The following is a 23,889-nucleotide window of genomic DNA, read 5'->3' on the forward strand; positions in this document are numbered from 1 at the left end:
GCTTACAAGGCCTTGCATTAGGCACAGAGGTCATGGTTGGTTTTATACTGCTGGGTTCAGATGTGGGCAACAGTCACTGGCTCAAACAGATGTGATGTGACTGAGAAGCAATGCAATTGATGAACTATAGCAGAGCTTACAAATCTAAATGAGTAGTTTCCTTCTCAGAGGAATAACTTCCGGATATTATATTCATATTTCCAACAAATGTTGCCATTGTTGCACAGAGGCAAATAGTCAAGTGTACAGATACTTAGAACATAGAAAGTGAGGAAGTAGAGTTTCAACTCGCCCTATCTGTGAGCACTAGGATTGCCTCCAACCTTTCTCTGCCTTCTCTCATCTCCTTTAATCTCTCCCTCTGCATACAGTTTACTGGACCAACCAAAGGAAAGGAGACCATCATGGCAGTGAGCAAAAAACAAAACAAACAAAACACAGTTTCAAGCAAACCAAATTGGTGAAATGCAAGGAGCACTAGAATTTGATATCTAATCTAAACACACAGAAATCGTTGAGTATCTGATCATCACTTCTAGTTATTAAAATCCCTATGAAATACTAAAACGGGCTCAACAGAAATTCCACTCAGTACAGTTGGGGATTTGGAACCTCGGAGTCACTTAGCAATAATAGTGTGGAGTTTACACATAAACGTATTACATGGAAAGCGTGGGAAGGCGTGCGACAATGAAGGAGGACAAGAGCCCGTAAGCAATCAACAATGTGCAAGAGTCTATGTAATAATTGGCAAAAGGGGGACACAACTGGCCTTATTACTATCTGGTAGAGAATACAGAGACAAATTTAATATAGATGTTTCTTAGTCATTATTTTACTAATTGAAATGGCCCTTGAAGAATGAAATTTCAGTAGACACCCAGAGCTATAAGTGATGAAGTGAGGGCCCTTCAGAACAAAGGTACCAAGGTTTAAAGGGGAGCGATGTGGCTAGAGCATGAGGTCTCTTGAAGGAAAAGGTGTGGATAAGGCCAAGAGAACAAAAGATAACAGATAATGGAAATCCTTGAAGGTCAAGTCAAGATATTCAGCTGTCAGTATGTCTGTAGAAAGCAGGGAATCATTGCAGTGATTTGAGGAAAGGAGTATTATGCTCTAACAGATATTTTAGGAAGATAAATTTATTATGCAAAAACTAAACTGGAAAGGTAAAGAACTGGAAGTTGGAGCACCACCTAGGAAGCCAGGACGATAAACTAGGCTGGTGGTCCTCAAACCCACTTGTGCTTCAAAGTCACCTGTTGAATTTATTTAAAAAAAAAAAAAAAAGACAGGTGCTTGGGCCCCATACCCAGTGACCCAATAGGCTTAAAGTGCCATTAATTGAAAGAAGGAATACAGGAAGAGGAAGAGATTTTAAGGGAATATAACAACTTTGCTTTGGGGCACATTCTTTTTAAGACACACATGGAATAAGGAAGTCAATTTAGTTGGTAGACAGAAAAGGGGGTTCTAGAGTATAAGAGAGGTTCTAATTGGAAACTCATTGGTGTCTCATTCAAAGTGAATTCAAGGGGGCTTCCGGAGCTTCCCTGGGGGCGCAGTGGTTGAGAGTCCGCCTGCCGATGCAGGGGACACGGGTTCATGCCCTGGTCTGGGAAGATCCCACATGCCGCGGAGCGGCTGGGCCCGTGAGCCATGGCCGCTGAGCCTGCGCGTCTGGAGCCTGTGCTCCGCGGCGGGAGGGGCCACAGCAGTGAGAGGCCCGCGTACCGCAAAAAAAAAAAAAAAAAAGTGAATTCGAGTTGAAAATTCCAAAAGAAAACAAGAAATTAATTTGTTTTATAGACTCTAAGCCTTAAAATGTAACAAATTCATTGGCTGAGGTATTTTATGTATCATAAATGTTATTTATCATAACCGAGTAACATTTATGTTAAAAAAGTTGATTCTCAGAGCCCAGCTATGTGAGAATCATGATTATCTACTGCCCCCCAACATACACACACACTCAAAATTTTAAATGGAAAAAGGTGAAGAAAAAGAAATTGAAGAAATTCTAATATCTTTGGTTAGATGGGAGATGCCAGAAGAAGAAACTGATTTTTAAGCAACAAATGAACTGCTATGATTCAGTGAAGCAATAGAGCAATTGCTATAAAACAGCAACCTGCTGAAACAAAATGAGCCATCCTTTCCCACGAAAATATCAAAGAAATCTACTGGAATGCATTTTGTCTTCGGTCAAACTATATTATTTTAAAGTATATAATTTTTAATAGTAGATGAAGCTCAGCGAGGAAACAGAATTCATGATACAGAAATTTCCTTTGAAGTCAGACATGTTTAAATGCATGTATTAAATAAAAGGATATGGGTTTTCTGTCCTTTTTTAAGCAGTTACTATTGGAAGAAGTGCTTGCGCCAGGCACTTAAACCCTGAAACAAAAATGAGAACGAACTAAAAAGACTTAAAGAACTTTAAATATTACTTTTGTTCTGAGCCAAGGATATGAGTTAAAAAGTAAAAACTTGTAAACTTACTTATCACATATTTAGATTGGTAGTCAAACTTATACTTTTTCTAAAGACAAGGATTTTGTGATAATAATAAAAAAATCCATCTCTATTCACATGTATTACTGTCTGGTCACTGCACTACTTCTGTTCACCGACCTTCCTCCCTTTATTTTCCCCTTTATCACCCACATGTTTAACGTTCATTCTGGTTGTGCTAGTGTCTAACAGAGATTTTGGAGAGACTCAGTGCCAGTGTTCTCAACTTGAGGCCCTTCTCTGACCAAGTCATAAAGAGAACACTAGCAAGAGTTGTGAACAAATGCAATGCCTTAAAATAATGAGATAAGAGGTGACCATGGACCAAGGGCCAGCCAATTCCTGCTCCATAGCTAGAACTTGTATCCCAACTTCAAATTTCTATAACTGTCTTTCATCTTCTGTTTTCCCCTTTATCATCCAGATGGTTGAAGGTCATTTCTGTTGCATTAGTTGCTGCTCAGAGTTCTTAGACAGACATCTTCCCACCTCAGGGTCTCTATTGTAGCCAACTCAAGCCGTGAATTCTGGCAAGAGGTATGGACAAGTGGGATGTCTTAAAATAATCACAAAGGTAGAGAAAGTGAACCAGGAGACAGCCAACTTCTCCCCTGAATCAAGACATTTCTCCTAACTTCCATCATCCTACCAGAATACTCCCTGCCACAGTCATTTTATTTCCTTTTCTATACACTCTGCATGGTTTATTTTCTTGTTCTGCTTCAGTGTCTTTACATGGGTTTCAGGGATACGTGAGGGGGTGTGACCAGCACAACAACAAAAATCTAGCAACATATTCTAGAAAAGTGCAGTGTCTTAAATTTAGATATCAGAGGAGGAGGACCAGTACCCTGGCACCTCTTACTTTTTGGCCAGAATCCATCTCACTCCCCTTCCTTTTTTCCTGCCTACCTGTCGTGTGTTTGCTGGTCAGCTTTGTTGTGTTGGTTATTTCAATGAAGCTATGGGTATACTTAGGTCCCAATTTATAACTTTCCCAATTATGGTTGTACATGATCATAGATTCTAGCAACTTCTTCTAGAAAAAAAATAGCAACTACTTCTAGAAATAAAAAAAAATGGGATAGATATAGGAGGTGGACCAGGAACCAGCAAAATCTCCCTTCTTAACCATCTCCTCTCTCCTAACCTCCATCTTTCTACCACTGACCTCTCCCCTTTTATTCTCCCCTTATACCATCCATATGTTTGGTGATCATCGCTTTTGTGTCAACGTCTTTTGAGAGGTTTTAAGAGACTCAGCCTCAATTTTACCACTTTGAAGACTGTGGTTCACCAGCCTAAGGAGGAGATCTAACCAGAGGCTATGAATGGATGAAATGCTTTAAAATTATGGGATAATCTGTTAAATCAAAATGTATTATTATAATCTTCCCATTTCTGTGTCTTTGTTTTCTATTTGCTTTGTCAATAATTGAGGAAGGTATGTTAAATCTCCATTTTGATTTTTTTAAAATATCTTTTCTAATATCTCTTTCCACGCAGTGCAGCATGTGGAATCTTAGTTCCCCGACCAGGGACTGAACCCGAGACCCTGCAGTGGAAGCGCGAAGTCTTAACCACTGGACCACCAGGGAAGTCCCTCCATTTTGATTTTTAAAAATAAATTTAGTACTGGGAATTCCCTGGTGGTGCAGTGGTTAGGACTCCGGGCTTCCACTGCCAAGGGCCCGGGTTCAATCCCTGGTCAGGGAACTAGGATCCCAGAATGCTGCATGGGATGGCCAAAAAAAATTTGTTTTTAATAAATTTAGTACCAAAATAATAATAATAATGGGATAGGAGGAGGAGTAGCCCATACTTCTCTCCTAACTTCCATCTTCCTACCACTTACCCCCTGCTCTTTCATTTACTCCATTTTCCTTTCTGGATGGTGTATCATCAGCTGTGTTGTGTTAGTGTCTTTACACAAGTTTGGGGGGGGGTCTTTGGCCTGCTTTTAGGGTTATAGATGTCATAACGATAAAAATCCATCAAAGGTTATTATGGGATGGTGTAATGCCTTAAAATGGTGGGATAGGAGGAGAAAGACTAGAGTCCACCCAAACCTGCCCGTAAGCAGAACGTTTCTCTGAACTGTCATTGTCCTTCTCTTTCTTTCCTCCTTTCCTCTCCTACCTGTTGGATGTCAGCTCTGCCGCATTAGTGTCTCTGAAGAGGCTGTAGAAAGAATCAAGCTTTAAGTTTTACAATCTTGTAGACTGTCAGTGCCACTTGAACCATGGAATTTAGCAATATTTGATACAAAAAGATAATTCTTTTTGAAGAAAAGGTATCAGAAATAGGACAATCAAGAGTCAACCAACTCCTGCCTTTCAGTCAGACAGTTTTCCTTACATCCCCTTCTCTGCCATTCACCTCTTTTCTCCTTTTCCCTTCTGTGTCCTTGATAATTGTTGGTTAGCTGTGTCACATTAGTGTTTTTGCAGAGGGATTAGGGAGAATGCAGCCTTGATTATCTCAACCTTGAGAACTGTGACTTGCTGCATCTAAATGCTGGGCACCAGGGCAACATTCAAGCCATAGAATCCGATTAGAGATTACAAACAAGCAAAACGTACACAAATAGGCCAGAGGGAGAATTAGGACCAATAGCCAGCCAACTCTTGCCCTTTAGCAACAAGATCTCTCCTTTCATCTCCATAAAAGCCTATTACAAAACATAGGCAGAACTACAGGCAGACATAAATCACAGCAAGATCCTTTTTGACCCACCTCCTAGAGATATGGAAATAAAAACAAAAATAAACAAATGGGACCTAATGAAACTTCAAAGCTTCTGCACAGCAAAGGAAACCATAAATAAGATGAAAAGACAACCCTCAGAATGGGAGAAAGTATTTGCAAATGAAGCAACTGACAAAGGATTAATCTCCAAAATTTACAAGCAGCTCATGCAGCTCAATATCAAAAAAAAAGCAACCCAATCCAAAAATGGGCAGAAGACCTAAATAGACATTTCTCCAAGGAAGATATACAGACTGCCTACAAACACATGAAAGGATGCTCAACATCACTAATCATGAGAGAAATGCTAATCAAAACTACAATGAGATATCATCTCACACCGGTGAGAGTGGCCATCATCAAAAAAATCTAGAAACAATAAATGCTGGAGAGGGTGTGGAGAAAAGGGAACCCTCTTGCACTGCAGGTGGGAATGTGAACTGGTACAGCCACTATGGAGAACAGTATGGAGGTTCCTTAAAAAACTAAAAATAGAACTACCATATGACCCAGCCATCCCACTACTGGGCATATACCCTGAGAAAACCATACTTCAAAAAGAGTCATATGTCACAATAGCCAGGGCATGGAAGCAACCTAAGTGTCCATCGACAGATGAATGGATAAAGAAGATGTGGCACATATATACAATGGAATATTACTCAGCCATAAAAGGAAACGAAATTGAGTTATTTGTAGTGAGATGGATGGACCTAGAGTCTGTCATACAGAGTGAAGTAAGTCAGAAAGAGAAAGACAAATACCATATGCTAACACATATATATGGAATTTAAGAAAAAAAAATGTCATGGAGAACCTAGGGGTAAGACAGGAATAATGACACAGACCTACTAGAGAATGGACTTGAGGATATGGGGAGGGGGTAGGGTAAGCTGTGACAAAGTGAGAGAGTGACATGGACATATATACACTACCAAACGTAAGGTAGATAGCTAGTGGGAAGCAGCCGCATAGAACAGGGAGATCAGCTCGGTGCTTTGTGACCACCTAGAGCGGTGGGATAGGGAGGGTGGGAGGGAGGGAGATGCGAGAGGGAAGTGATATGGGAACATATGTATATGTATAGCTGATTCACTTTGTTATAAAGCAGAAACTAACACATCATTGTAAAGCAATTATACTCCAATAAAGATGTTAAAAAAATAAATAAAAAATACAATTTTATTGGAAAAACTACTTTTCATCAGACTTCTTACTAAAATAGAAGGGGTTCCTCATCAGCACTATTCCCATTTTACAATTATTGTTGTTACAGTTATTGTAAGCACTGTGAAACCTTTGTCATGAAAATAAATATACGAGAATGAAAGGAAAACAAAAAAAGCCTATTACAGTGTCTCCTTTCTTTTTCTACCACACTTCTGCTCTCTCCATTTTGTCCACGGGGCTGTGTTAGGCATTCTGCACATGTGGACGGGTAAATCTTCAGGGCAGTTAGTAGGAGCTAGTGTTGCGCAGGTCTTGCTAGACAGAAGAGCCATTTGAGGTGACCTTCCCCTGGCTTGATCTGTGCTGCCGTGGACGCATTTAATCTCACGAGGACAGCCAGGCTGGTTCCAGTCTGAGGGGTGCCAGAACTTAATCCCAGATACAGCTGTCATAAAGCACGGGTTGACTGAGAAACTCTTAGGTCCTCAGTGGTATGGTATGCTACTGGAGAGAAAGACAGCCAGATGGGAATACACAGGGCCTGTGTGGCAGAGTGAAGCCTCCTGGAAGTAAGCAGAGGTGACTGGTGAGGTAAATTTGAGTTGGACCCCTCTAGTGTCTCTTGTAAGAAAAAGGTAGTGAGGTAAAATGTTTCTGGAAAGGAGTGGTGCGGTGAGTCACCAGACTGAAGTGCTGGCTCTTATGCCTTAAGGCAGCCGTGAGATTTCTGGGATCCTTTCTCTCGCCCTCCTTTTTGTTAATCCTGTGTTGCCATTTTAACACGCTAAGGTATGAGGTAAACAGGGGTGTGATGCTTATCAAAGTATAAAAGACAGAAGAAATACTACTTCCTAGTGCAGACTGTGGCCATTGACCCTGGGAACCAACATGGTGGCAGAAGCATTCTCAACCCCTTTCTTTCAAGGAAGGGGGCTCCACCTCGCAGGCCAGGCTTTCAGGACACAGGAGAGCCCCAGAGAGCCCAGTCTTCACCCCTGCCAGCAGACAGATGGGTAGCTGCTCAATGCTCTTGTGTAATACTTGTTAACTGGCAAGTATGGTTTGGCACAGTAAACGACTTAAAGCCATTTGTTAAAGTTTTGCCCTCAGCTCTTTATTTGTGGTTTGTTTAGGGGGTGAGAGTTGGGAGTTGGTAACAGTTAGGCTTAAGCCCCATCTGGAGCCTCTGCTAGGCTTTACACACAGGCAAGCCTGTCTGCTGATTGCAGTGCAGAGGGGAGCGAATGGGAGAAAACACTGAGTCTTAGTTTCTTTCAGGAAGGAGGCCTTTAGGAGAAAACTCATCCTAACAAGTTAATGTTAATTTTAAAAAGTACTTTGGGGTCACTGGAAAGGAGGAATGGTTCTCAGTGATGCAAACTATTTGTCCCTTTGTCCAGTCTCCATTGGCTCATATCCCACTTATGAAAGGAAGAGGAATGGGGCTGAGAGTAATAACTGAAAAAGCTGCTTCACTAAAATATTTTCTACGACTGCCTTGTTGACCATGTTAAAGAAATGCAGAATTAAAAGAAGCAGTTGTAGGGATGGTGACTGGAGAGAGAGGTGTACAGGATATTGGTTACATTCATGTGTTCAGGTTGTGAAAATCCATCAGGCTGTATTTAAAGATGTGTGCACTGGGACTTCCCTGGTGGTGCAGTGGTTAAGAAACCACCTGTCAATGCTGGGGACACGGGTTCGAGCCCTGGTCCGGGAAGATCCTACATGCCGCAGAGCAACTAAGCCCATGCGCCACAGCTACTGAGCCTGTGCTCTAGAGCCCGCAAGCCACAACTACTGAGCCTGCGCGCACAGAGCCTGTGCTCTGCAACAAGAGAAGCCACTGCAATGAGAAGCCTGTGCACCACAACGAAGAGTAGCCCTCGCTCGCTGCAACTAGAGAAAGCCCAGGCGCAGCAACGAAGACCCAACGTAGCCAAAAAGAAAAAAAAGAAAGAAAAACCTTATCATTCTAAAAAAAGAAAAAAATAAAGATGTATACCCTTTTCTATATGATTATTATACTTCAATGAAAACTTAGAATGTAAAAAAAGAAAACTTTAGAGAAATAGTAGGGATTTGAGTAATACAGTGTATGCATTTATCAACTCATCGAGTGGTACATTTAAGATTTGTGCATTTTACTGGATGTAAATTTTACCGAAAGATAGAAGGAAAGGAAGGAAGGAAGGATGGATGGAAACTGCAAACACTGAACTCTAGTTAATGGCCTGCGTGCTGAAGTCTTTTGGTATGAAGTATACTAATATCTGCAACTTACTTTGAAAGGTATCTAAAAAATGAAATGGATTGATAGAAAAATATTAATTGTAAAATCTGAAGTGACTGTACAATTCTTTCAACTTTTCTGTATATTTGAAAATTTTTACATGTAAATGTTGGGGAGGAGAATCTAAAGGAAAGAGGAAGAATTCTTCCCGTTTCTTTATGAATATAAATTGGCTCGAGCCCACTGAAGACCCAAGTGCATCAGCAGCAATTGGCAAGAGACAAAAGAAGAAGAAAATGGTGGATGCTATGAAGTAGATGTCAAAACACATTCAGGGACACATGTGAGACATACCCCGGGGTTTGTACCATCATATACAACCAAGCTGTCAGTTTCGCTTTTTGGCATTTCTGTAAATTACAAATGTCGAAAGTACTCATTATTAGAGTCTGAAGCAATCTGCTGCATTCGGCATGTTAAGCTGAAGAAGAGTTTTTGATACCTCTAGCTAGGGTCAACGTTTTCAACATTTTCCAGTTATATGAATCATTGTATTTGTACTCAATGAAGAAAAACTAAAAATACAGGTAAATGAAAGAAATAAAAACATTTGAAGTTGACACCTATGTTTGTCATTGCAGCAGGTAAAGACACAGGCACTAAAATGGAAGGATGTATATTTTCTCCACCATGCCTGTAGTTTCAGAGCCAGAGTGTCCTAAGAATTAGTCCATATCAGGGTTGTTTGTTTGTTGTGGTTTTGGTTTTTATTGAGATATAATTGACATATAACAATCTGTCCAGGTTTTCCTTGATTGCTAAAGAAGAATCCTGGGGAAGGAACTTTCATTTCCTCCTTAGCGCTCTAACCAACAGATACAGTGAGTACGAATGCATGACCTCCCACAATCATTATTCTCTTTCAATCTCTTTCTAGGGTTTTACTGATATTTTGCTAGAAAGAGTCATGCATGGGGGAGCCAACATTACAGGATTCCAGATTGTCAACAACGAAAACCCTATGGTTCAGCAGTTCATACAGCGCTGGGTGAGGCTGGATGAAAGGGAATTCCCTGAAGCCAAGAATGCACCTCTAAAGGTAATGTTCCACGATATGTAGAAACCTTAGGCCAGCTTTTCAGAGCATCTCAGTATGGCCTTTATATATTTACGGCCATCCAGTGATCAAGTGGTCGTCCCTCAGAAGTGTTTCAAGGATGCTAAAACACAACTGCAGATACTACTGCTGCACTTGAAAACTAAATTCCCAAATAAAGAAGCTATTGAGAAGGAGGTCTTTTAAAACCCAGCGTTTGGGAAGGTTAACTTAATTTTTTAATGAATTTCATTTTTAATATGCTCATAATTTACAATATTACAAGAACCTGAATCAGGCAAAGAGTGGGGGCAGTGGGAATAGGTAAGGAAAATTGATAGTCTGAAACAGAAAATTAGATTTTACATTATTTATGTGATTACTTTGTGTTAATAAGTTTCATGAATCTCAGTACACCCAAGTGAATTAGGCTCTAATACAGAGTGCATGTTGCCTATACGTATATTGAATGGAAATACTTTCCTGCCTGCAAAAGTATCTTTAAATAATTAGATTACCTAAGTTGCTCATTTTCATGAAATCAAGATAAGAACACTGAAAGCAGAAAGTCATGCTTAAAGTACACATTTTTCATGTGTTCCCCTATGGCTAGAAATCCTATTATTTAAAAATCAGGAATTAAAACAGATAAATGGGGGGAAAGTTATTCATGTTACACAAAGGATCCTTCCAATGTATTTTTTTTAAGTAACCCATTCCCTCAGTGCATTGATCCAAGTATGAAACAGACTTTAAATTCTTTCTTCCTGATATGTACGTGAAAGTATGTATGTACCATGGCTGTGGGATCCTTGTGATCAAGATGAGGGATCAAAGCAGAGTCAAGGCTCAAGGCCCCTCCCTAAAAAAGGAAAGGGGAGGGGACATTTCCTTTCTCATGGTTTCAAGATACCCATCCTCATATCCTTCCTCCCTGGCAAGAACAGAAGAAGGAGGAACAATGGGACATAGAAAAGAGACACATTCTGAATCACCTACGCAGGTCCACCCTGAATGGGTCACATCAACACAATACAAGTGGGACCTTACTTTATGCAATTGGTATGTTCTAGAAAAGTCGTAAGTTAAACATCTTTTTGTATTAATTTAAGTCACTCACTAGCTAAGTGGTCCTCTGTAGTTGTAGTGATTACATTACACATGCCAGATTTTTCCAGGTGTCCTCATATGTTTCAGTAAATATGGTCACAACTCCTATGAGGAATCCTTTGTAGTCAAATCATTTTTTTAAGATGATGATTTTATTTTTTATTGAGATATGATTGACATTGTATTACTCTTAAGTATACCACATACTGATCTGATGTATGTATGTATTGCAAAATGATCACCACAATAAGTTCAGTTAACATCTATCACCACCACAGCTACAAATTTTTTCTTATGATGAGAACTTTTAAGATCTACTCTCTTTGCAACTTTCAAAAACTACAGTGCAGGATTGTTAACTATAATCACTATAATGCTATACATTACATTCCCAGAACTTATAACTGGAAGATTATACCTTTTGACCACCTTCATTCATTTTCCCTATTCCCCAGCCTTGACCTCTGACAGCCACCATTCTGTTCTCTGTTTCTATGAGTTTTTTTTTTTTTTTTGGATTCCACGTATAAGTGAGATCATACAGTATTTGTCTTTCTCTGTCTGACTTATCTCACTTAGCATAATGCCCTCAAGGTCCATCTGTGTGTCACAAATGGCAGGATTTCTTTTTATAGCTGAATAATATTCCATTGTATGTGTGTCTGTGTGTGCATATATATTTTTATTGAAATATAATTGTGTGGGTGTATATCACTTTCTTTATCCATTCATCATTTGATGATTTGATGAACACGGGTTTGTTCCACGTGTTCACTATTGTAAATAATGCTGCAATGAACATGGGGGTGCAGATATCTCTTTGAGACAGTGATTTTATTTCCTTCAGATAGATACCCAGGAGTGGAATTGCTGGATCATATGGTAGTTCTATTCTTAATTTTTTCAGGCACCTCCCTATTGTTTTCCACAGTGACTGTGCCAATTTACATTCCTATCAACAGTGCATGAGGGTTCCCTTTTCTCCACATCTTCATCAATGCTTGTTGTTTCATGTCTTTTTGATAATAGCTTTTTTTTTTTCCCATTACGTGGGCCTCTCACCGTTGTGGCCTCTCCCGTTGCGGAGCACAGGCTCTGGATGCGCAGGCTCAGCGGCCATGGCCCACGGGCCCAGCCGCTCCATGGCATGTGTGATCCTCCTAGACCGGGGCATGAACCCGTGTCCCCTGCATCGGCAGGTGGACTCTCAACCACTGCGCCACCAGGGAAGCCCCAGATAATAGCCATTTTGACAGGTGTGAGGTACTATCTCATTGTGGGTTTTTTTTTTAATTTATTCATCTTATTTATTTATTCATTTTTGGCTGCGTTGGGTCTTTGTTGCTGCGTGCGGGCTTTCTCTAGTTGCGGCGAGCGGGGGCTACTCTTCATTGCAGTGCACAGGCTTCTCATTGCAGTGGCTTCTCTTGTTGCAGAGCAAGGGCTCTAGGCGTGCGGGCTTCAGTAGCTGCGGCTCCCGGGCTCAGTAGTTGTGGCTCGCGGGCTCTAGAGCACAGGCTCTGTGGTTGTGGCGCACGGGCTTAGTTGCTCCGCGGCATGTGGGATCTTCCCGGACCAGGGCTCGAACCCGTGTCCCCTGCGTTGGCAGGTGGATTCTTAACCACTGTGCCACCTGGGAAGTCCCTCACTTGGGTTTTGATTTGCATTTCTTTGATGATTCAAATCTTTTTTTTTATGGACTAAATCTGCCCACTACATTTAGGTGAGCTTATATTAATTTATATTTTCATACAACTGCCTATCCGCTGTTTTGCCATCCTTAGATTTAGCAGGCAATAGGTAGAGGAAAAAAACTCATTTATTCAATATTTTATGGGTTACCTACACAATGTCAGGCACTATGCTAGGCACAAAAAATGGACAAGAGTAAAAGTATGAAAAGGGTGCTACAGAGTCATTTATGCCTGTTCAGAAGTTGTAGAGGTGTACAAAAGAGAAGGAAGACAATCTCAGCTCTGGATTATTCATTGGTAACTCATGATATGTGTAATGTAAAGTTCTTAGAACTTACTGAGAAGAATTGTTCAGGCTTATAAGCAAAACCCTTCAAATAACTTAAGAAAACGAAATACTTAAATAGGTGGTTACAACTTTCGGATTACTTTGACTTGTACTAGTCATTATGGAACCTGTCTCTATGTCAAACAGACAAAAAGCCCATGTTAAAAAATTATGTACAATATTTTTGATTAGGAAATAAAAGTGTCTAGAGATTAAAATCCTGATGCTTAATTTATTCTATATTTTATGAACATTTCCTTTGGGGTCTTTTTTTTTTTTAGATGGTCACACATTGGTCCGTAGAAGCTGAAAAAGTAGAAAATTAAATAGCTATGTTGGCATGGCTTGGAAAGGACTACATTAAGATCGCTGACAGTTTATGCAGTCAGCTGGAAAAAAGGCACCACCATGCTGGCTTTATGTAGTGCTAGCACGGGCAGACACAGATATTTTTTTTTTCATGAAAGAACATATGCCCCCTGTTACAGTCATACTTGATGACTTGGCCCTGAAAGAAAAGTAACATGAGAAAAGTCAGAAAAGTAAATTGATAGTTGTAAAGATGACAATGCATTCACTCACAATTGTATTGGGACATACTATATAGACAGAAAATTCCCCCCAGGGCATTTTGCTTCATTTTTTTTTTTTTAGAAATCAACAGAATTCTGTATTCTACCAGTATCTGTCACCCCTGCAAAACAGGGGCCAGCTAATTTTAATCACACTTTGTTGATTCATTAATGAAAAGGCATCCACCATGTCAAATTGCAGATAATCAAATCCCTTGTATTAAATGACTGGCCTCATCCTTAGTACAGTGTATCAGTACAGTATATCCAAGAAATAGAAAGTAAGTGTTCTGGCCTGGAAAAGGTAGCATCACGAAGTATTGCCTATGAATTGTCAATGTTATCAGATTTAAAACTCAATAACAATTGTAATTTTCTACAGTCAAAAACCAGCTTTGGATTTTGCTCTCCCAAGGAAACAAAAACTGATTTATTGCTGGCCAGAGGTCCTAGTTCACCAGAAACGTGGTCCAGACAGAAATGATTAATGTTTCCCTCCAAATTAATTTCAAGCTGTCTAACTTAGTTATTTCCATTTTCCCCTAAGTAAACACCAGATCTGAATTTTCTATTACAAACAGCGATAACTCAGTCTTGCTTTAGGACATGCCGTTTCCTCTCCAATCTACATATGCCATCCTTTAACTTCCCACATATTTTGCTCTCTATAAAGGAGCTGGCCTTTTAGCAGTCACTCACTCAATACGAAACACAGTATTGAGAGTAAGAGAGAGATTCCCTTGAGCCATTTGATCTTAATCATCTTAACATGTGCACACATGAGGTAAGATGCATCATTCTAGAATGGATCAAAGTCAGGCTTGCCCAGAGAGATCTCTTGATTCAAGTAATTAAGAGGGTGACTTCATAGAACAAGAGTTGGAGATGAATGAAAATTATAAGAAATGAGGCAAGTTTTGGGGGCATCGTTTGTCATGATATCTTGTTTTCCATACATCCATTTCAGTACACATCTGCATTGACGCACGACGCAATACTGGTCATAGCAGAAGCTTTCCGCTATCTGAGGAGGCAGCGAGTGGATGTGTCCCGGAGAGGCAGTGCTGGAGACTGCTTAGCAAACCCTGCTGTGCCCTGGAGTCAAGGAATTGATATCGAGAGAGCTCTGAAAATGGTAATGACCACAGTGGGTTATTCGGTTGGGGGCACCTTATAAAGACACAAAAAGAGTAAGACCTCAAATCCTGAGAAAAGATAACCTAAAGGGAATAGGATCAGAGTCTGCAGAATGTTCAAAGTGTACAGAAAGATAAGCATCGATATTTATTCACCAAAATCTAGAAATCTAAAACTAGAAGATTCTTCCTTGAAGCTTGAGAAATGGCAAATTTAGGGCAAATGAATATTTAGCTCTGTACTAAAGTGGGGATAGTAAATCAAGCTCAGTACCCTTGAAAGTTATGGATTGAACATGTAAATGGCTTCAAAAAATTCAGACTTTCCAGAAAATTGTGTTGCTTAGGGGGACTGGGATATTCTCTAGGAAACTCCTAACTTCAGCGTAGACATTACCAGCATCCTCTGGCTCATCAGACAAATTATTAGCCTGGATGGACTGTGGAACTGAGCCAGTGTGATAGTATTTCTATTTGTCAAAAAGAACCTTTATACTATTCTACATGGTGAAATGCAGGAACACAGTCCATTCTAGGCCTACTTAAGAGTTATTTCCCCAGTGCCCTAGAGAAAAAGCCTGAAGGAAAGTACAAGGAATCAATGGGCAGAGAGTCAAATAGGTCACTTGTTTTTAGTATTTACTGGGTGGGAGAGCATTTAAGGCTTTGAGCAGTATCCTTTGAACAGATTCCATTATTTACACTAGGAGTAGCATCGCCCATTCAGTGTAGCTTTCCAAGCAAGAGCTCTTTCCTGAATATTTTGCTTTAAGCTACACACGCCTGCATGCATTAAAATAAGCCTTGGAGAGTACAAGACTCTCTTATTTCTACTTCTTTAATTATCCTGATGTTTAGAACATCCAAATCAACAAAGAGATAGGCAATGATAAGATAATTCTGTGCACAACCCAGCAACCAGGAATCTGTAATGGCCTCATAATGTACATCATTTTGTGTAGCTGGCTCTCTTACTGCTGCCTTAAATTTGCCAAGTTGGAAGCATTCAGTAGAAAGGGGTTAGTAGCCACTGTGTCTCTCTCCAAGAAAGAGATATGACTCATTCTCCCATCATGCAGATTTTTATGTCATTATGTCAGTTCCCTAACAAATGCCCTAAGTGTAGTTTTATGGAGGTAGCACTGCACGATTTTTGAAGAACAGTTAATTAGATTCAACCTTCATAGCTGTTACAAGGTTTGTATTGTCAGGTGAAACATAATGATGAGTGAAATATAAAACTCCCTCAGAGTGAACCAAAAGGAGTTTTCATCAAAACCTCAAGGGGCAAGTACCAGCGTCTTCGACTGACTCCCCATCCATGACACAAATGACTCTCTTCCCCAAATACAAAACTGGCTGCCAGAGTGAAGGACAAGAACGAATTTGGCAAGAAAAACATTAGATTGATCATATTATTGCACAAAGTTTCCACATGTCTAACTCACTGATATAGCTCAAGCTGTAAGCCAGGTAGGTAACCTTCCTCCCCAGGCCCTCATGATCAAACACTCAACAGAAAGGATGCTTTCCCTCTTTCCATAGGCCAGCCTCTTTCTAAGGCTTCAGAGAGGCTGGAAAGTATCAGCCTCTGCCAAAAGTACATGTTGCCTTGTGACAAATGATCAGCGAAACTCCACTTTTCAGAGGACTGCGAGAGAGGGTGGTCTGAAGTACTAAAGGTTTTTACCGTATTAAAAGAAATCCCATTTTATTTAAGTTAACTAAAAGTGAGGATACATGATGTAAAAGCATCCCTCATTGTGACTAGCACATAATTGCTGCTCAGTCAATCATTCTCTTCCTTCAAAGAAATCTGGCAAACAAAATCATTACCTGAAAGAGTCTCCTAAGGGGCCTGTTTTAATGAATAAATAATCACACCATTCATTAAACAAATATTTGTTGAGCACCAAGGACTATGTATCAGGCTCCAAGTTAAAATGCAAACATGAAATAAGATGAGGGGAACTCAAATTTAAATTGTTAATATGTAAACAAGTGCTTTTAAAAACCTTAAAGCTACTTGCAGATTGGGTAATCATCATCCTTACAATCTATCGATGGTGCAAAGATTAGCCTCAACCTGGTCTACTGAAATATGTCACAATTCTAAGTCATCGAAACTTGTCAACTTGTTCAGTAAACACTTATTGAACACCTGCTCTATCCCAGGCTCTGGATTAGTTGCTGAGAACACAGAAAAAAAAAATGTCTTTCATCTTGAGGTGCTCCCAATCTAGCAGAGGAGCTAGAAATACAGAGATTAAAATGTTATGGTGAAGCTCCACACGGAATGCTATGGGAACCCAGAGGAGAAGCACCTAATATAGACTGAGGTGCGGGGTGGAGAGGATTAAAGAAGGGATCCCAGATGGGATGGTGGGAAACTGTCACTGACATTCACATCCTTAAAAATAGACTTGTCTCTGAATGGTAGTCCAATTCGACTTCTGCTCACCAAAAGTTCTAATCAGCTTAGGCTACTGTCCAGTTTGCAGATCATGCTCAGATAGGCTGAATCTTTAGAAATATACAATTCTTAATGAGACTGAAGACTTTGCTATTTTCACTAACAAAGGATTTCCTTAATAATTTCCTCTGCCAGTGTCTCTACCCTGCCTATCTCCTCTCCTAGAATTCAGTGCCCAAAATAGAGTGTAAAGAACCCTTCATGCATCACAGACCCATCCTACTGGATAAGCAACTTCTATCTCAACAAAGGACCTTTTCTTTAGCCAGAAGCATGACGTCACCTTCTCTGCAAGCCTAAGCTGACAGTAGTGCTTAGGTCTGTTCATTTAGTAGGACAATCATCTTGTCTTCAGGGAGTCACATTGGAGCATTTCTCCTTCAACAGATATTCCATGGTCTCCTACTGGTGGCGAACAAGCCCCGTTCCCTTTAAAAAGATGCTCCCTACTATTTGCCATCAATTTTCTCTTCTGCAGCACAAGCCCATTACCGCTTCTCGCTTGCTTAACAAACAGCTTGTCACTTTTCTATAAGAGATGAAAAAGTATTCCATTCTTTCATCTTGGGAGAATGACAGATTCTTTTTCTTTGAAGCAAATTCCTTGACCCATACTCACCAGATAAGTAATTCAAGTGGGTAACAATAATGACATATTTATAGAGGGTCTTTCATCCAGTGTCCTTGAACTGTAAAACAGGTAAGGAAATCTCTCCACCCAGTAGAGATGGCCTCATATTAATTCATAATACGGGGCCCAGACCCAGGAAAAATTGTGGCATACATGCATCTGCATTTGGCCTCCCAACCAGGTGTCTGGGCTATTCTAGTACCTCTATCTGTTTTATATAGTATTCAATACTCCTGATTCCCTAGACTTAACAAATTTCATCAGTCTACGGATTATCCCTCCGTGGCCTAGCTCTCCACTACCTGTCTGGAACTGGGCATAGGTTAAATAAGAGGAAAAACTCATCCCTGTTACTATGGTAGCTGATAAGTGTGTAAACCCCTCAAGAAACAGAACTAAATTCATTTTGATTAATAATTATTATTATTAATAGAGCTAGCATGTATTGCAATGCTCACTACATGCCAGACACTGATCTAAACACTACATATGTAAAACTCATTTAATCCTCCTAACAACTCCATGGGACAGGTACTACTAGGATTTCCCATTTTACAGATTAGGACACTGAGGTATAAAAGCATTAAGGAACATCCCCAAGGTCATACAGTTAGTAAGTGATGAAGTTAGAGTATGAATCCAGGAGCTCCAGAGCCCACGTTACTGAAGCTGGTTTATGTTTGGATGTTGGGAATAGTGGAACTCACAGTTCAGAAGAACGCATTATCCTAGTTAAGAATACTCTTCAGGCAACTCCCTTCAGAAAAGACGAATGGTAGAAATTTCGGGTTCCTTGGAATCTAGAAAAATGGTATAGGTGATCTTATTTGCAAAGCAGAAATAGAGACACAGACATAGAGAACAAATGTATGGATACCAAGGGGAAAGGAGTGGGGTGGGAGGAACTGGGAGACTGGGATTGACACATATGCATTATTGATACTATGTATAAAATAGACAACTGATGAGAACACACTGTATAGCACAGGGAACTCTACCTAATGCACTGTGGTGACCTAAATGGGAGGGAAGTCCAAAAGGGAGGGGATATCTGTATGTGTATGGTTGATTTCATTTTGTTGTGCAGTGGAGACTAACACAACATTCTAAAGCAACCATACTGCAATAAAAATTAATTTTAAAAAATCAGTTTAAAAAAAAGGGATTGAAATACACAAAATACATTTAAATCTATGAGTTGATAATAATACTAAAAACATGGGTTACCTTTAGACAATTCTATGAAAGATTTTTATTCTGAAAACCAGTAAATAAAGAGAAAGTTAAGTATTTAAAAAAAAAAAAAGAAATTTCAGGTCCTTGAAAAAGTAGTGGTAGGGCCCTCACTGTATCATCTAAGAAACTGCCTGTCACACCCACTCAAAGCTTCAGTAACTGAAAGACATACTTAGAAAATACTGCAGAGGAAATGAAGATCTGTATAGACTGATCTGGTGGCTATAGCTCAATGGCTCAAGATAAACATTCTCCAAGATTCCAAGATCTGTCAGCGGACCTCATCGCAAAAACCGAACAGGCAATAATGTGGCGCTATTTTTAAATTTTACATTTTTCCCTTTCTACCAGGTGCAAGTACAAGGAATGACTGGAAACATCCAATTTGACACTTACGGACGTAGGACAAATTACACCATCGATGTGTATGAAATGAAAGTCACTGGTTCTCGGAAGGTAAGTAACCCAAACAGATATCCAAATAAAAAATCTCTCAGAAAGTGACAGCCCTCAGATGCAAGGAAATACGTGTTAGGAAACACACCCAAAGCAAATTCCCACACATCATGTTTGCCTTTCCGTTTGGTGAATAGTGTAGATACGATGCAGAGCTGTTTTGTAATCAAAGTGTTCCATCTACACATTTTAAAAGTTATTTCCCTCTGAGGCTGGTCCTTTAAAAGTGGTAGACTCAAGATTAATTAACAGCTTCCTACAATACAGGGAAGGAGTTACAAATTTTATAGCATGTTATTTAAACAGAAGCTGCCGAGATACACATGATTTTAGCAAAAGAATTGGAAAGTAGGTAATCTCTCCATTTTGCCAACTCACCCACCAAAACGACTCTGGACAAAGTACCTTTCCCTACAGCTAAATTTCATAATAACCACTGGGCGTCTATCATACTAATAGTGAGTTAGTCAGGAAGTGGGAACTTAGTAGTTACTTAATAAAACCTTAGAACGTAAAGTATCTTGTACCATTTCTACAGGATACTCAACTGATTGCCCACCCAGCTTTCCTACAGTTTTAAGCAAAGAATTTTTCTGCTATCTGAGTTTAAAGAATCAAAAAGGCTGATCATTCTACAGTGGGCTAACTTATTCTTACCAAATATCAGTAAAAGCAAGGTGGGGATGGGAACCCCCAGGGTGAAGGAACAGCACATCTGTTGCTCAAGCAACTACAAAAAGGTTTCATTCTACTACAGCACTTGAATTTCGTGCAGCACTTTTTGAGTGAAAAATAGGCAACCAGGTCAAATGTCTGCTCTTTCTAGGCTGGCTACTGGAATGAGTATGAAAGATTTGTGCCTTTCTCAGATCAGCAAATCAGCAATGACAGTGCATCTGCAGAGAACCGGACCATAGTAGTAACCACCATTCTGGTAAGTATGGATGGAAGGTAGGTGGGCTTTCTGTACAGCAAGACTTCTGTCTTCTGAAAAGCATTATTCAGCCAGTAAGAAAGACCTCAAGTTCAAACAGTGGAAACTTCCAACAGGTCAGCTTAGGAGTCTTTCGAAATGTCTTGCCACGATGAGGAACAGAATGTCATTTAAATAAAGAAAAAGAACAGGAATTCGCAATAGCTTTAGATCTTGTTATCCTCCTTGTTAACCTCATGGACTGATGCTTCATCTGGACTTGAAATGTAATTCTTCATTGTGGGGGAGATAGCGTTATATGGAGGAAAGAGTAGGTCAGGGTTCTAATATTAGGTCTACCACTAACCTGAGTTTAACGGTGCAAATCACAACTTCTCTGAGCCTCAGGTTGTGTTATTTTTTAACTTATGGAATGGTCGTCATAATAATCTCCTATCCATGTCATAAGACGTTTCAAGGCAATATTCACCATGTAAAGCTTTTCTGAAAAATCAAAAGCACTATTGGGATGTGAAATAGTATTTTCACTTATTTTCAAATGCTTTTCTAAAACCTGGTATGTTTCATTACTGAACGAAGTACAAACCCGGGTTAAAAATGAATATGCCTGAAAATGAGTAGGTCTGAAATTGTGATTAATTAAATGGAGATTCAGCTGAAGTTTCTCTTTCACTTAAACATGCCTATCAAACACTCACTTTGTCCTAGGTACTGTACTAGGCCCTGAGGATATAAAAATGAATAAGCCACAGACTCTGACCTCACAAAGATCACAGTGCTTCCCTAGGGCTTGCCAAGGCTGGCTATGGTTCTTACATAGTAAATCCCAAGAAATCAAAGGCAGTTAACCTTCATGTAACTAAAAGAAATACCTCTGCCCAACTTGACTAAATCAAAGACTTTACAGGTGGAAACTGGTTCTTTCAAACTCTCAAAAAGAACTTAAATTCTTCTCTATTTCCTTAAATCATCAATTAAGGACCCCAAGGAATATGTGCCCCCATGAATAGTCGATTGAGGCTCTTCTGCTTAGTAAGCAAACATTTTTAAAGGCTCTCTTAACACACCAAACCTCAATAGCCACAGGGGAACAAAACTTCATTATTACATTTATTATCTCTTAGAAAAATGTATAGGAGTAATCCTTTGATCTTGCTTCTGGTCTCAAAGGAATCACCATATGTAATGTATAAGAAGAATCACGAGCAACTGGAAGGAAATGAGCGATATGAAGGCTATTGTGTAGACTTAGCCTATGAAATAGCCAAACATGTAAGGATCAAATACAAATTGTCCATTGTCGGTGATGGGAAATACGGTGCAAGGGATCCGGAGACTAAAATATGGAACGGCATGGTTGGGGAACTTGTCTATGGGGTAAGTTTTTTTCGACTCTGTTTTCATTTATTTCTATGCCTTCCAACTAATAAAGACAGAGGAATTTAATTTTCAAGTACAGTATTTATCCAGTATTTATGTATTTATCCAGTATTTATGTATAGTTTTCACATGATCTGTATGAAAAACGTTTTATTCTACAGTTGAATTCTGTAAAGGTAGCTTGTCAATAGCATCCTTTGGGCAACAGGATTATTTTACTAAAAGGAAAGTAGAATTGGAGAACTTTATCTGGCAACATTAAGTACAGCCTGCCCTCTACTGAAAATCTGTTCCTTCTGTGTTCCCTGTCTCAGGCAGCAGAATCACCACCCACCTAGTTGCCTAAGCAACCAGGTCATCTTTCCTCATCGCTCCCCTCATATCCAGTCAGTCACCATATCCTATCAATTCTACTTTTCTGTCTCTCAAATCCAGATACACTCTTCATTCCCACCATCATCATCTTAGTTACGGTTCAAGCAACTATTTGACAGTCTTTACTTGGTTTCCCTGCCTCTGCTCTTACCCTGGCAAATCAAATCCACATTATTGTAGTTTCTCACTTTAGAAATCAGGATAAAATTCAAATTCCTTAGCATGGCAAAGAAGGCACTTTGTCACCTGGCCCCCACCTACCTCCCTAGTTTCATCTGGTCCTCTTCCTCCTTCACACTCAATGTTCCAGCTATAGCAAAGTATGCATCGTTCCCTGAAGACAGGCCTGGAAGGACCTTCACCTCTCTTCAGCTGGCTAACACCACCTACGAGTCCTTCAGAACTCAGAGGTGTCACCTCTTTCAGGAAGCCTTCCCTAATCCCATTTACCCACCTGCAATCTGGTTAGCTGCCCCTGCTTTTTGCTTCCTTATAGTATTTTTTTTGCTTTCTCATAGTACTTTTTTTTTTTTTTTTTTTTTTTTTTTTTTTTTTTTTTGCGGTACACGGGCCTCTCACTGTGTGGCCTCTCCCGTTGTGGAGCACAGGCTCCGGACGGGCAGGCTCAGCGGCCATGGCTCACGGGCCCAGCTGCTCCGCGGCACATGGGATCTTCCCGGACCGGGGCACGAACCCGTGTCCCCTGCATCGGCAGGCGGACTCTCAACCACTGCGCCACCAGGAAAGCCCTCTCATAGTACTTTTGAACCTTTATTATAACGATCTGTTTTCAAGTTTAGCTGTCCCAACTAGTCTATGAACTCCTTGAAAACAGAAGCCATATCTGATTCATTTCAATATGCCATGGCCTGACACATAATGGAAGTCCAATAAATATATCTTGAATGAACTAATGAATGAACAGAATGTCTCTGCCAAGGGCTTGCCCATGGGCGAAGTACAAAAGAATTATACTAATAGTTAGGGCTTTTTAAAAGGGGTACAGTAGTATCTTCAGAGCTCCTCAGGGGCTTAGCTTTAAAAGGTTTTGGCCTCTGATTGGGAAGGTCAGATCTTGGGCCACCCAATGAGGCATATGGAAATAAACAAAACTGGACATAAGAACCACCCATTGGGTGAACCAGTCCTTAGAAAACTAACCCAAGTGCAGGTGGCAGTGGCAGAGGTTTAGTTCTAACAGACAACGGTTACTTGCAACCACCAGTCCCTGTGTAAACAACAGGTTAGGGGAAGGAGAGGAATTTAGGGGGTGGATATATTGAGAAGAGTCTGGCAAGAAGCAAATGTCCACAAGTTAGCTATTGGACTGAGGTTTAGGATAAGGACTCTAGCGCTTGAGACAGGAATTAACAAGAATAAGGTATAGCTCTCCAATCGTAAGATAGTACTGGGGTCGCTAAATAAGTTTTTGGAACAGGTCCTAAGGAACAAGCACAAAGGCAGAAGCTCATTTCTAAAAATAAGGGCACACAAAGGGAATTAAGGCTTAAAATGAGACTGGACCTCAAGTATCAAAACCAAGGCACCATCTTCCAGTCACACAAGCTGCAAGGCGATTTGAACCTTAGCCCCCAGCTGTGGGGCTGGACCCTGTCTTGGGTCAAGGCTGGTCCTGGGAACTGGGGCAGGGCTGAATAGCAGATAAGATGCAAGTGAACCCAGTTATGAGAAAGAAGAACTTCTAAGGCCAGAGAGAGGGGCTGAAGAAGGGACAGAGCACCCATCATGCTTTCTGAGAAACCTGAGAAGCTTGGAACCATCTTGACACAGCTGTAGCCT

General features: G+C 40.2%; 1 protein-coding gene across 2 annotated transcripts in view; it reads left to right on the forward strand.

Moving 5' to 3' along the window:
- GRIA3 (glutamate ionotropic receptor AMPA type subunit 3) overlaps positions 1-23,889 on the forward strand; it is a gene marked incomplete at its 3' end in the record, with an annotated part of 282,972 nt that overhangs the window by 185,075 nt on the left and 74,008 nt on the right. For both annotated transcript variants that reach the window (XM_082865212.1, XM_082865213.1), the window contains exons 6-10: positions 9,606-9,767; positions 14,436-14,603; positions 19,296-19,400; positions 20,227-20,334; positions 21,505-21,711. In XM_082865212.1, the coding sequence (XP_082721338.1) occupies positions 9,606-9,767; positions 14,436-14,603; positions 19,296-19,400; positions 20,227-20,334; positions 21,505-21,711 (750 nt within the window). The remainder of the gene's footprint in view (positions 1-9,605; positions 9,768-14,435; positions 14,604-19,295; positions 19,401-20,226; positions 20,335-21,504; positions 21,712-23,889) is intronic.

Source organism: Leucopleurus acutus (assembly GCF_964270905.1).
Source record: "Leucopleurus acutus genome assembly, chromosome: X".
In the NCBI taxonomy this organism is placed as follows: domain Eukaryota; kingdom Metazoa; phylum Chordata; class Mammalia; order Artiodactyla; family Delphinidae; genus Leucopleurus; species Leucopleurus acutus.